At 34.5% G+C, this 15,032-nt stretch overlaps 2 protein-coding genes across 2 annotated transcripts; one reads left to right on the top strand and one right to left on the bottom strand.

Moving 5' to 3' along the window:
* Positions 1–547: 547 nt before the first annotated feature.
* LOC104897830 (hypothetical protein) lies at positions 548–8,076 on the top strand. Its single transcript, XM_010684779.4, has 7 exons — positions 548–979; positions 1,649–1,760; positions 2,803–2,962; positions 4,862–5,010; positions 5,128–5,279; positions 6,955–7,069; positions 7,779–8,076. Exons 1-7 carry the CDS (start codon positions 669–671, stop codon positions 7,917–7,919), a joined length of 1,140 nt encoding a protein of 379 aa, XP_010683081.2. The 5' UTR covers positions 548–668; the 3' UTR covers positions 7,920–8,076.
* A 3,052-nt stretch (positions 8,077–11,128) lies between these two features.
* LOC104897829 (hypothetical protein) lies at positions 11,129–13,903 on the bottom strand. Its single transcript, XM_010684778.4, has 3 exons — positions 13,642–13,903; positions 11,755–11,809; positions 11,129–11,651 (listed from the first exon to the last, which is right to left on the bottom strand). Exons 1-3 carry the CDS (start codon positions 13,747–13,749, stop codon positions 11,272–11,274), a joined length of 543 nt encoding a protein of 180 aa, XP_010683080.1. The 5' UTR covers positions 13,750–13,903; the 3' UTR covers positions 11,129–11,271.
* Between the last annotated feature and the right edge of the window lie 1,129 nt (positions 13,904–15,032).

Genomic DNA, 15,032 nt, shown 5'->3' with positions numbered 1-15,032 from the left:
CTAAATACAACTTGGTCTAGTGGTTAAAACTTTAGTATACGAACTTGAAGTCATGGGATCAAAACCTATACTATGCAATTTCTAATTTTTTTTATTGTACATGGATTACATGAACTAAAACTCCCTAGGGAGAGCGCCACGTGGCACCGTTTCTCGTTTGCGCACGCCTTTTAATATATTAGTATAGATTAACCTCTAAACCTAACCCTAACCCTAACCCTAATCCTAAACCCTAAACCTAAACCTAACCACCCTTCCCCGTGAAAAAACCGTATTTTCAATACCCATCTCCGCCTCATCGTCGGCAAAACCTATCCATCCCGATCTAATTGGGACATACGTGAAGGAGGTCTCAACCGTTGCTGCCCACAACGACATCTTAATTTTTTCCAAACTACCTCTATATTTCCCCTCTCCTAAGTCCCAACCCCTAATTTTTTCACTTGATTCCCAATAATTCCTATTTCCTAGCCAAGAGTCAAAACTCAAGGCTATATGACTATGGGGATTGGGGGTTATTGGGCTATTGGGGTTCATGTTAGTGTAAATGTTCCTATAGTATAGGAGTAAGCGGTATGCCTCAAAATCTTGAACCCTGAAACTTTTCTACCCAACTGAAAAAATAGTTGATGAACAAACCACCACCATCATTGTGACAGACACAGTGAATGGGAAGATGGGCAGCTTACCGTCTCCTCCTCCGCCTAACCTCATTTTCAGCACCATCACCATCTTACTCTATTCGTCCCCTTTCTCTCTTTCTCTTATCTTCAGATCCCACTACCCAATTTCGTCGTTTTAGACCCTTTTCTTCTGCACCATCTTCATCTTATGCTGCTCTTGCACATGATTTGGATTATGGCTTTCGTGATTCTTCTCATAATTATGTAAATGAAGTTCAATCCTGCACTGATGTGGATGAACAACAACAAGAAGAAGCTGCCAAGATTCCTGTCAAAGCATTCTTTCTTTCCACAAGGTTTACCCTTTTCACCTTTTTTTAAAAAAAATTTGATTTTGCTTGTTTATTTCATCTGGGTTTTTTTGATATTTATGGGGCCCATTATTATTGTACTTGATTTTTTTTATGTGGGTTTTGTGGGACATTTAATCATTAGTTGAAAGTTCATATTTTTCTGGGTTTTCTAATTGTTGTTTGAACAAATTTCTCATTACCACGACATTATCATGTTAATTTTTCCAATTTGGGTGTATAAAATTAGTACTACTATCATACATATGTAAAATATAATCTACCTGCAGAAAGACTGTTTCTTTTGGTTTTCTGAATTTTGTTATGCATCTGTTCTGAATCTATTACTATTAGTGTAGCTGACTGCTGTATTCACTAGCAATATGAAGTTAAAATTGTATATAATGTAGTAAGTACTGTGCTTAAACTGCATAGAACTATGATCTGTTTTTGACAAATTGAAGAGAAGCTGTTGGTATAGGCCTGCAAATTTTACTTCAAAGAGTATAGGAATACTTTATAGAAAGAAAGTTGTTGCAGATGATATCTCTCCTTTGAGATGTATTTCACCCTGGCGTGTACTATCTGGGGCTTGATTCCCTCATGCTCACTTTGCCTTATTGCTATGTGTTGTGGTTTTCATCATTTGGCCTCTCAGAATCATGATTTTGGCAGTATCGATTTGAGGAGCATGCAGGCAGAGAATGCTGGGAATGTTGTTCCTCCAACCTCTCGCACCTCAAATTATGTGACGCTCAGATTTTGTAATACACCTTCGGCAATGATTGTAAGATGATTTATGGATTCTCATTTTTTTGTTTCACTCTCCTTGAGCTGGCTGTTGTTTCTTGTTACTCCTAGCTTTTGCTTATTTAAAGTAAGTCACTATTTGCTCTGCTACGTGTTTATTGATTGCAAGTGAGATCTTTGAAAAATTGAGCTGTTTATATCGGAACCTGTGTCTTCATTCGACAAACTTCTGTAAAAAATTATATGGTCCACAGTTGTAGTTCCTCTACACTAGTATTTGTTGTCTAGTACTCTAGTTTTATACCATTATGTACATTATAGCTATAGCATAATTGACACTAGAAAGTTCATCACTTCTTGTGTTGTGCTTTAGCACACACTGTTGAATTTGTTACCTCTCAATATCTGACTATAAGGACAGTAAAGAAGCTCCCTTTTCGTTTTCCATCCTTTTTATCAGATTAGATTGAGTGAGAGAAGAACTGAGGGAGCATTCATCTGAAGATGGAAATTTAAGTTTAGAGGAAAGGGGAACAAAGATTCCTTAGGCCTACTGGATAATCAAACTGCTTAAATGCTGAATTGGGCTTTTCACTTTTCAGAGCCTCTTTTCTGTCAGCTAAGCTTGTTGGAAAACATATGGTGTATTTCAGGAAATTGGATCACTAAACAATAAGTTAGCATTCATTGTTGTTGTAAGTTGAGTGACATGCACTCAGTGAGAAACTTTTCATTCAACATATACACATGTGGCATAATTCATGTCAGCTGTCAGCGGGATCTTGTGAAACTATTTTTTATCACTGACAGTATAGGAATGTTTCAAAAATTTGCAAAAAGGAATGAATCCCGATGGTTAATGACTGTATATATTATTTTATGGAAAATGGGACTTATTTAGTTATGTTACAAGTTTAAGTTGTTTTGTCAAAGATTAATTTGCATTTTTGGAGCGTATAGGCTAGACTTAGGGTAGAGCAACTCAAAGGGTGTCACAGTTATGTCTTTTTTTAACAGAGACTTTTAAATTTGGAAATTGCTCAAGGATTTATTGCCTTTATATGTGGCCTTTGATTCAGGGCATGGGAGTTGGGAACAGTGTGATTTTCAACCGCTACATGGTGGTGTTTCAATATGGATCAGCTATTCTTTTCAATGTTGAGGATCATGAAGTTGATTTCTTCCTGAACATTGCTAGAAGACATGCTTCTGGATTGCTTTCAGAGATGAGGAAAGATGGTAATTTCTTTTGAGAAATTCCTAGTTTTAGAATCTTCTTGAATGAAATATCATGTGTGCTTTCTGTGTGACATGGGGTTTTTTTTTTTTTTTTGGTAAGTTACAGTAGTTATCTGTTATTACGTGGGTTATGTTTTCTGAACAATGTAAAAAATAAATAGTGTAGTCGGCCATGTTGAAGAGATTGGAATTTACTCATTTGCAATGTTAATTAATCTTAAAGTAAGAATTTATAAAGTTTTAAATTCTTCACTGGATCAGAAGTACGGGGTGCAAAAGTAATGGATGGGACATTTAGTTGCACAGGTTAGAGATAACTTGATATCAGCTTGAAAATTTCTCGTTTTACAAATTTCAACCCAACAGCAAATTTGATCAAATTTTCGTCCCAAATCCAAACTATTAAAGCAAAGTGCAAACTTGATCAAATTTACATTGGGTTGGATAAAATCTTTGGGCTAGTAATGCTGCAATAACATTCAGATCAAGACAAACCAATTTGGTTGTAATTCAAAAGATTATAGTAGGAGGAAACAGAAAAAAGATGATCTGAAATCAGTATCTTTACAAGTAAATCGTGTTAGCATGATATTTGGAAAACAGCATCATACAAAAGCTTGAAATATCTTTATAATTCTTTGAAAGTCGATGTACTTCTTTTGAACTCCTATTCACAATCCTTCTAGTTGTGGCTTAGGCTATTAACGGTAGGTTTGGCTTATAGGAGATCAGACAGAAATATTGTGATTGTCACAAAAGTTATAACATTGTTTCATCAAGGATACCTAATATGTACTACTTATTGTCTGAATTAATACAATTGACTCCCATTGTATAAGAGCTATACTGTAACCTCTAAGTTTTTCATTTTTGAGGTGAACAAGTACTAATATACACTAAAATATGGAACATCCATCTTGACAAGAAACTATGTATACACTAAAATATAGAATATAAATGCAAGGGCCATGCCTCAATTTACATGTGATGCAATCTTTTTGATAATTTGACATTCTACTCTAGGACTTTGGGGGAAAAAGGTCAAGACTCAAGAGTACAACAACTTGACAAGTAGTTCTGTTTTGGTTCGAGTTAGTGGTCTTTTAGTTGAACATGGGAAGATATATCTTTTTTGAATTTGTTTATCCCATGTATTTCCGTCTCCTAAGGCAGCATAGGAGCTTCATTTTCTGTTTTCCAACAAACAACTTGACATACTTCTACTTCCCAGGAACTTCATGCCAACCAAACAGGAACTTCATTTTTCGTTAAGCTATAAAATAGAGCCAATTATTGGTTTGAGATTTTGATGGAGTAGATTTCTATTATAAATACACCTTTTCTATTATTTGTTTTTGTGGAAAAAATAGTTGCCCATGTGCTTGTTTTGTATGGGTTTGCTTTGGTTCAAGTGGGCATATTGATGAAGCTTTATTTAAGCTAATTTTGTAGAAAGTGAAGTTTTGTAGATATTTGTTTTTATTTAACTGCAAGCTAAGAAAGCATTCATCAATTTGATCTTTCTCAAAACTCTTCAATTGGTACTCACAAGAAACATGCCATTCTAGTAGCATTTTTTCTAATTTTTCATGGGTCAAGTTTTCATCAATATTTGTCGAGAGAATGTTTCCTTGGCATCTGATGTCAGTATACAGGACACAAATTGTATGTTTTCCCTATCAAAGTTCTACTCTAACAAAGATAGATTGAACATTTTCTACAAGAAATATAAGGAAGGTGCGGTACTTTTCAAGGAATCTGTAATGCAAATATATGTTCAATGTCTTTTTCTATAGTGTAATCGACCAAACAGCCTAGACCACACAATTTATATTTTCTTTCTAGGATCTTTGTATTTCGGTCTCGTCTCCAGAATTAATGTGCTTCTATATTCCGCAGACTACATGGTAAAGGAGAAGCCTGGGCTTGCTGAAGATATGCAGGGTGGTGCTGACTTTATAGTTCTTAAACATCTTGACACTGATGGTATTCGCATTATTGGAAGTGTGCTAGGCCAGAGCATTGCTTTAGACTATTTTGTGTCTCAGGTGATTCTCCTATTTCTGCTGCACATACATACATATATCTATTTAAAGGTGTAATGTCTAATTACTGAGATATACAGAAGAAGAATGATTATGTTATATTTTGCTTGCATATTTCAGGTTGATGTTATGGTTGAAGAATTTGCAGATATAAATCGTGGAATGGAGAAGACTGGAACTTTTACGATGACTAGGATGAAGCTTTTTCAACTAGTTGGCAAAGCAAATTCAAATATTGCTGATATAATCCTCAAAGTTGGACTTTTTGATAGGTAGCTTCTCAACTATAATTTGTCATTGTCTATGTGGCATGTAAAGATGTGGCATGATATGAGAATGCTGTACTCTCAGCTGTTAATTGCCGATTATTTTTATTGTAAGCAGGCAGTTTAAGTAACGGGTGGGTCATTTGAACCATCTATTTTGTTCACCTTTCTAGGCTCTTCAAGTATGACTATGAGACAATTGGTTGGTAAAGGATGTTCATCATATGTGACAAGGATTGTAATCTCACTGATATTGACTATAGTAATACCAGCTCATCGTCAAAAAGATTTTTTAACCAGTTGATAGCTAGAACATACTGTATTAAACCTTTGTAACAAAATGCTACACATGTTTCTCCTCTCTTATCCCCCCCCAGATTTTTGATCTTTTTACCTTCCGATTTGATTTTCTTTTTAAAACCGCGAGGGTAAATGGATGCAGGGGTTGGGGGGGTTGGGGGGGGGGGGATCAGATGAGGCTTGAGAACTTTAATACTTGGCTCAGATGTTGCACCCAGATTGGAGCCATTGTATACTACTTTTTCCTGAGCTTTTCCTGTATTCTAATTGCCCATTTCACAGTAGGAGGATACTTCTTTTATTCTTGGATGTTTGAAACATTTCCACTTCCCTAATATCTAGTCAATTAAGGTTGTATAGCATGACATAGCCTTTCCCATCTGTAATGGAAAAATTGTGTTAGATGGACAGCTTATTACGATTCTGTTATGCAACTGGGGAAGAAGTGCTGTCGAATTTGTGTATATTGCTATGTAAGTATGTAATTGGGGAAGAAGTCATGTTGTATATGTGTTTGTTGCAAATTCTACTGCGTCTAGTCAACAGAGATCTTGATTTTTTTTTTTTTTTTTGGGGGGGGGGGGGATTAGCTGCTTACTAAAGAAAACAAAGGTTAAGCAGCAACAAAGTTTCTGATTGTGGGAGTTGAATTGGTAGGAGGAATCCAACAGAGAGAAGATTATTAGAGGTAGGCAGTTTGAACTTTTTTTTTTTTCCAGAAAAGAGAGTTTGTTCATATTATGCAAATTCTTTAGAGGCAATGATGCAATGTACAATTCTGTACTGAATGAATTATTTGAATATGTTCCTTGCAAATTATGTTCCTGAAACACTATTCCAAAAACATATCTGTTGAACATATACTATGGCCAAATCCAACAGAAGTCATGAAGGCAGCAGTTCCAGTAGATAGTAATACAATACTGGGCCTACGCCTTTCTTATCAATTGTCTGGAGAAATTTGCAATCTTCGAATGTCTTAAAAAAACAGGAATGCTCATATTAACGTCTCTTTTATGTTTATAAGAGTGTTCAGAAGGACCCGTCAATCTTAATAGCCTGTTTAAGTTACAGAGCTAGTTAGGAAGAAGAATACAAGATGACAATATCTTTGGAACTCCTAGAGGCTAGAATAAAATATCTATAAGCATTGTGTCTACTCGTGAAGGATTTTGTGGAGTTTTTGCTTGCTTGGACAAGATCCTTTTGCAGCATAAAAGCATGAAAGTTTCCCTACTTCGCTGTAATTTCAGTCAAAGGCTTCCATTTACACACTATCTGATTGATTACCACCGAACTTTCTGCACACTAGCTTCGTTTAAATTGAAGGAACCATTATTGTTCTAATCATTAATGTTGATTCTGTTTTCACATTATTCAGATCAGAGATTGCTTGGAGGGAGGCAAAATATGCACAAATAAATGAGTATCTCCGTGAAGAGTACGAGGTCACTCAGCGTTTTGGAAATCTTGATATCAAGCTGAAATTTGTTGAGGTATGATACCTGCTCTGATTGTCATGGGGTCAGCTAAACTAGAAAGTTAGCTTAACTTGTATTCCCTCCATCTCTTAGGCTCCATTTGGTAAGGTGTAAAACATTTTTGTGGAAAATTGTTTTCCTCTATTTTTAATTTTACATTGTTTGGTTTGCAAAAGAGTGTAAAATCATTTTCCCTAGGAGTAAAATTTGCTCTCTCAATGAAGGAAAACCATCTTCCCTTCATAATGAAGGAAAACTGTTTTCCTTTCCTTATCTCTTTTGTACGCTCTTTTCTCTACCTCCTTACTGTCCCTTTCATTTTCCTTTCGTTTCATCATTCTTCTTACATGGAACTAAACAACGTAAAACTAATTTTGGAGTTGTGTTTTCCATGAAAATCATTGTACACTGAAAATCACTGTACACTAAACAACCAAACGGAGCATTAATGTTCTACACTCTACTGTAGCACCAAATACCAAGGAGAAGAGACTACCATGTGCAGTATATGTATTTAGGCTGCGTTTGTTTGGAGGAAAACGTTTCCCAGAAAAATGATTTTCCCCATTTTCCCTTGTTTGGTTGGAGAAGGGATTTAAAAAGGAAAACTAAGGCAGAAAAAAGTTTTCCATCCCTAAGTTACATATAGATATATATTGTGGATAGAACTATTATTTTGAAGTTTGTTTTAATTGCATTATGCTTTATTTCTGGGATAATGCAGCACAACATCCATTTCCTGCAAGAAGTGTTGCAGAATAGGAGATCAGATCTGTTGGAGTGGTGCATCATCATCTTGTTGAGTATCGAGAACGTAATTGGATTATACGAGATCATTCGGGACTCGGCAGCTGGTTCAGTGTGATCAGCTAGCAGAAGTTTATTTTTTTGGCAGCAACCAAATTTTGCATGGTTTTCAACTTGATTCTTTATTTATAGTATCTAACTTATAGCAAATGATATACTACATGTTTCAGCGACCACTGATGCAATATCAGGTCTAATATTAATGAGATTTTCAATTTTCTTGTATAATATGAAAAGGAATTCGAATTCACTAACTGTAAGTTGCAATTGTTTTCTCTACTAAGGTTTCATTAAATTTAAGACTTGCTTAGGTTTCAGTTAATACTCATAAAATTACATCTACTTTAGATGGGAATAATGTTTCTTTTGATTGTAATTTTTATTTACGAATCTTCTGTATACAAACTGGTCACTGATATGCGAAGAGTAACTTTTTCCTATGCAGCTCGCATCTTTTCAATTTTCAACACGCATTTCTTTTTGGCTAAATTGAACTGAATTGAATTTGTTTGAACTGAAAAGAATGAAAAATGTGAGAGGGAACTAATTGAACTAAACTAAAATGAACTAAACTGAAATAAATATGTCTAAACTAAATTGGATTTTTATTAATTCAGTCTAAAAGAACAAAGCCTTAGTTTATTATAGAAATCCCAGCACAGTACTGTCTCGGGGTGAGTAGAAATTATGGGTATCCAGACCCAGTATGGACCCGACCCGGCCCAACTAGGTTCGGGTCTGGGTCCAAAAAAAGGATCCGGTTGCATCTGGTTCCAATTCTAGGTAGAATTTGGTCGAATCCGGTACCTGGTTTAACCAGTTCCGGATCTGGGTACCCGGTGGGAGTGAGTCTGGGTTCGAGTACCCAGTACTTAGAATAGGGTTTTTGTCATATCTGAATTGTGAGGTGCTGAATTGGGTGAATGTAGATGAATGATATTTGATAGCATAAGAATATGCTTGTAATAGGATAATAGTTGTTAGGTAAAAAGTTAGTACTTAGTAGGCCTTTAGGCCCTTTTTTTTTTTTTTTTAACAATTTATAGCTCAATTGGCCATCTTAGTATGTTGTTAAACTTACAACTGGACACCCAGTTCTGGACCTGCTACCCAGCGGTTTCGGGTCTGAGTCCAAAAATTTAGGATCCGGTTGGACCAGTTCCAATTCCAGATTTTTAGTACCCACTGGATTTGGGTCTATGAAATTCTACCGGGTACCCAGTTGTGCTCACCCCTAATACCGCCTACGGTTATAGTGGGGAAGTCGAACTCGATCGGGAACACAATTAATTTTCAATTTTTGGTTTTAAGATTTTCGAAGTCGTGATATAAGTTGTATAATACTCTTAAAATTAGTTATACTTTTAATACTTACTTAGTTTCTTTTCTATGGTTTCGAAATTCTATTTTTTGTATTTATTATAGATAAAACAATAAAAATTAGTTATACTTTTAATACTTACTTAGTTTCTTTTCTATGGTTTCGAAATTCTATTTTTTGTATTTATTATAGATAAAACAATAAACGATTAACAAATAAGATTGTTGGTTTGGTTCGGATGATATACTAGTCATTTACTATTGGGTGCAATTTTGTGTCAAATTAATACTTTTTTTTCCAAGTCAGGTAATAAGTATACATTATTATATCATTTAAGTTATGAGCATGAGCTCTCAAAATTTGAACTCTTAATTTTTTTTTAAAGAGAAATTTCATTAATTGAAGGCCAAATGGCATCTACAATAGGTATTAAAGTAAAACAAGATACAATTAAACAAGACTAAATCAAATTCGTTTTCGAAGAAACTATAATGAACCAGATCGAACAATACAACACATCCCCTTGTATTTGCTGAATCAAGCAGCTATTGATGAGGAAGTCTATCATTCTGATATAGTTTGAGAAGAACATTCTTGATCGAGTCAGGTTGACCGCATCCGAGATTCCAATACCTTCATGTTGAGTCTCGAACTTCAACTAGTGAGAATAATTTCTCATACCTAAAAACAAAAGAACCATACTCACAACTCCCATGGAGGAGAAGGAGATTTCCAAAACAGAAACTAAAAACCCCATAACAGAGTTTGAGAAAATCTCATAAAGAGATACTCCCTCTGTTTTTTTTTATCATTCCTACTTTGACTTTGCACGTTTGCCAATGCACGTTTTAAAACTTAAATATCTTTCATTATATATTAGTAAAAATTATAACGATTGAATATTAATAAAGTACTAATTGAGACGAATCAAACAAAACCCCACATGACTATGTTTTTTCTTATAAATTGAGAACATTTGAGAAGATTCTTTCTATGCATGAATAGTGTCAAGATTCTAAGTGAGAAAGATAAAAAAAAACAGAGGGAGTACTAATTTATTGAACAAAACAAGAAAATGAACTAAAAATTGAAAATAAAAGGGGAAAAGGGGCTTACCATGGATGAATATCCATGGCAGCCCCTAATTAATGAAGAAGGGGTAGGGGAGGCTAGGGTTTGAGAGAGAGAAAAAGAGAGGGGAGGCTAAGGTTTGAAAGAGAGAAAAAGAGAGGGAGGCTAGGGTTTTAAATTTGAACTCTTAGGCTCCGTTTGGTAGGGCGTAAAATATTTTCAGTGTAAAATGGTTTTCATGGAAAACAATTTACAATGGAAAACACAATTACAAAATTAGTTTTCCGTTGTTTGGTTCGATGTAAAAAAAATGATGAAATGAAAGGAAAATGAAAGGGAAAGTAAGGAGGTAATGAGAGGAGTGTACAAGAGAGAGAAGGAAAATGGTTTTCCCTTCATTTTGAAAGGAAAATGGTTTTCCATCCTTGGGAGAGTAATTTTACCCCAAGGGAAAATGGTTTTACACTCTTTTGCCAACCAAACAATGTAAAACTGAAAATAGAGGAAAACAATTTTCCGGGAAAACGTTTTACGCCCTACCAAACGGAGCCTTAATACTCTATTCTCTCCAACTTATTTTTATTTAACTTAATTCATTTTTACTTAAGTTAGCTTATTTTTGCTAAACTTAACTTATTATTGTTGAAGTAACTTATTTTTGTTTAACTTATTTATGCTGAAACTTAGAGTAGATTTTTGTTAAACTAAATTTATTTTTACTGAACTTAATTTATTTTTGTCGAATTCAACTTATTTTACAAGAAATATTTTTGCTGAACTTAACTTATTTCTACTATTATTATTTTAATAACATGACATGAGGAGAATAGATCCTTATTCATGTTGATGTATGCAAACCTGTCCCACATAGGATGTGATGAGAAATTAAGAACATGATCATATAATTTTTGAAGCTCCAACATTTCGTACGATATAAGGATTGAAGAATCAGATAATTATAGATCAAAAACAATCACTTTACCCCCCACTAGACAAATTTCCAAGACCCCTAAAAAGCTCAAAATTCTTCAACTCTTCGAGCAATATGAGGTGTATCATAAGCATCTCTAGGCTTAGATTTCTTTACTCCTGCAGTGATCCATACTTTGTCAGACTTAGAGCCTTCAACACCCACACTTGCAATTTTTACCCATACTAACACCTTGGTCTTCATTCCCTCGATACCCATCATCTTTCCCCTAAGCAAGATCGCTTTCACTCGTGTAGCATATCTTATAACTGATGAGTCCTTAAAACTCACCTCGGAAGGGTGGGGGAGGTACACTATTAGCTTTGCTTTTGTCTCGTCAAACTCGTAGCATGTTATGTTCTCGGGGAAGAGGCCCGTTGGTAGGTTGTAGTCTCTCAAAAGTTCGGGTAAACTTTTTGTTGGCTTTCCTGCATATAAGCAAGGCGATTCATGAGATTTCGAACTAGATAGTGTATTAGTAACTAAGTTCCATCAAAGGAATGTAAGTTTTAAGAACACTATATGCATTACCCTTTAACTTGTTGAATAGCCATTTTGCCTTCTCTTCCACTACACTTGAGACGGCCTGCAGAAACATGGATTTTCCGGATAAGGATCTACCAAGAATAAGCAGGAGCATAAAGATATTAAAGTTTTTCAACTTTTCACCATAACCATCAAAATGAAAAGGCCATGCATAAATTTGGTTCTTGCTACACCAGGAGCGAAAGGTAGATATATTAGACATATATTAACATCAAATGATGCTTGGTTTTGTCATAAATACGAACGCATATTTTCCCAAAATACAACGAAGATTAGGAAGAATATTTAGCTGAAAAGGTAATAGATCTTGCTCCCATCTCAAAAAAAAATCCCCAAATAGCTACATAAACTCTAAAGATCACACTTTTACAATAAGAATAGTGGTTCATACAGCAGAAGTAAATTCAAGGAAGAGATTTAGATCTATATCTTGGGGGAAACCCAACAAGCGTCTCACTGCAGTGGGGTCTAAGGAGGTATTGATCAATGTACATAGCTCTGGTTCTAAGAAATCAAAGTACTACAAAAGCTCATATATTGCATGCTTCATACATTAGGATTGAAACACTTAAATCCTGTAGATCAAAACATCATCACAGAGTTGACGAACGTCACGAACGTTACTCAACCTAGCCATTTTACCAAAAGTCTCTGATCATTTAGAACTCAGAAGTGTCGATCTGTCGGACATGGGGAGGGAGGGCATCAAGGTTTTTCCAGACGTCTAACAATAGTGCCATTATACCATTTTCTGGGACAAATTCAAAGGTATTTCCCCGGTAATAATTAAAGCTAGGTGTAGCGTACCCAAGGATATTTTGTTACTCACTTGCTCATTTGGATGACCTCAAATCAGTAACCAAAATATCCTTGGGTACACCTAGCTCTAGGCGTACCTCGAAATATAAAAGACGTTGATTTTATGGCTTTGATCCTACATGAGTTTCACAAGACATAATGAAGAGTTGGTGTAACAAAGGATGGTAGACAGCAGCTTTCATAAAGATCAATGCTGTAATGCATATGCATCTACCTCACCTACTCTTATACTTCGTTCCGCAATCACACAAATTTCCATCTTTCGAATTCTCAAAGCTCAGGGCACTACATCTCAAAGGAAAATTAATTCGAGACACGACGAAAAAAGACAGTTATCTGAAACTTCAGACTCCAAATCTAATCTAATTTCCTCTAATTAGCTACTGAAAAATGTAACCATGGACAAATAACATTAGCATAAAAGCTCATATAGACAGCAACCATTATAAAGAAATCAGACTCATTCCTAATTTAAGCAATTAACATAACATTTAAAAGAACAACATAACCTAAATTTCATATAATTCATACTGCTATACAATTTCTAGTTCCAGTTCCCCACTAATAAAATAACATATACTCCCTCCAATCTTTATTAGTTTACTCATTTCTTTTGCACAAATTTAATTTTCGGGAAAAACAATATTGTGGGACATAAAAGTAAAGATAAACTATTATTTTATGTTAAAGTTGAATGTATGTGTGATGGAAAGTTATTAATCCCATTCCAAAATTAGAAACAAAAGAATTGCGTAAACTAATAAGGGACATCTCAAAACGGAACACAAGTAAACTAATAAAGAACGAAAGTAGTATAATTTACCAAAACCAAACATTAAAGAAAACTTGGCAATAATTACAGAGAATGTAGTAATCCTTAACACTCCATGCTTCACTTAATTTCCATCATCACTCATAGATCTCACAAAATAAAAACACAAATGCATGATAAATTGACAATAAATAAGAGAAAAATGAGTATAATTGGTCTACAAAATGCAAGAAATGTGCAAAAAATAAGAAAAGAAAGAAAAAAGAGAGAAAGGAACAAACAGTGATATCTTGGGAGATGTCAATGAGTTCTTCTTTGGCCTTCTTAGTAATCCAGAAGCTTCCAGCAGCTGACTTTATGCTCCCTACTTTTGTCAGAGCTTTCTCCATTCTCTCTCTCTGTTTGTTTGTTTCTCTCTCTAAAATCTAAAATGGGTGAGTTGAGGAAGAAGAAGAAGTAGAGTGAGTTCAGAGAGTGAAGAGAGAGAGAGAATAAGAAGTGGGAACACAAAGTAAAGTACAACACAAGTGAAGAAGAGAAGAAGACTTCGTCTGCTTTTTTTTGGTTTTAGAGGAGAGAGAAATTGAGAATGTGTGTGTGCGCGAGTTGCACTGCGGACAAACATCCCCAGCTGTTACACAGATTCCATTAATGCTTTTTCTTCGCTTCAACAAAAAAAATAATGCTTTTTTCTATCTCTTTTTTGAATACTTTATTGATTTTTTTTAAAAAAAATTACTTTATTGATCTTTTAGATCTTCACAAAAAAGAGTAATTTTTTTAAAGGAAGGAGGAAAAGTATTATATGTGGAGAAAAATATTCACAAAGGGATATAGAAAGGATAGATGATATTGATTAAATATGAAGTGTATAAATTATATGTCGTATCTATAGCTAAGTCGAATTTATAAGCTAATTTGGATGACTCGGTTTGGCTCGGTTCAAATGAAATTTGAGCCTTGTCTGTTAAATATTAAATGTAATTTGGGTTTAAGTTTTAACTCACTATTTTATATCTGAAGTTTGGGACTTTTTGCAAGTTATTACAATTACTACCTTTGTTATTTTTTTTTTAATTTAGGGTTTGTTCGTTATCGTTTTTTGTTTTCAGTTTTTCTAGAAAACTAAAAATCAAAAACAGGATACCACAAAAAGTAGCTTTCACTTTTTAGTTGTCAGTTTTCAAAATCATCATGTTCCCAGTAAATTTGACTAATTTTTTATTCATTACAGGAACATATAGCATATGACTTTGAAAATAAAAATAAAACCAAAAAACTGAAAACCACAATAATACCGAATGGGCCCTAACTATTTTTGTTGTTTTAAAAGCTAGAATATGGCTACCTTATAACGGTTGCCGTCAAAATTTCCATCTTGTAGGGTCCTCTATTTATCCTTTTTTGCTTTCTCGATTAATTCCTTAATTAACTAAACTAACAACAAATTGATAAGTTCCATTATTATCACCCTCATTCTCTTTCAAAGATTCAATTGGGGTTAGGATTTGCCAATTAAGAGGTTATACGTCGTTGTAATTAGTTAGTTAAGAGATCTAATGTGCTTTGATTAAGGTCGCTACCACAAAGGAGATGTAAATTTTTCAGAATACAAATTAGGGTTCATAGAGTTGCGGGAAACAATTGATTTACTTCATGTTTCATAAATTTG

Source organism: Beta vulgaris, chromosome 6 (assembly GCF_026745355.1).
Source record: "Beta vulgaris subsp. vulgaris cultivar EL10 chromosome 6, EL10.2, whole genome shotgun sequence".
In the NCBI taxonomy this organism is placed as follows: Eukaryota; Viridiplantae; Streptophyta; class Magnoliopsida; order Caryophyllales; family Amaranthaceae; genus Beta; species Beta vulgaris.
Note: the sequence above shows the minus strand (reverse complement) of the source record. Positions and strands in the feature narration are given on the sequence as shown.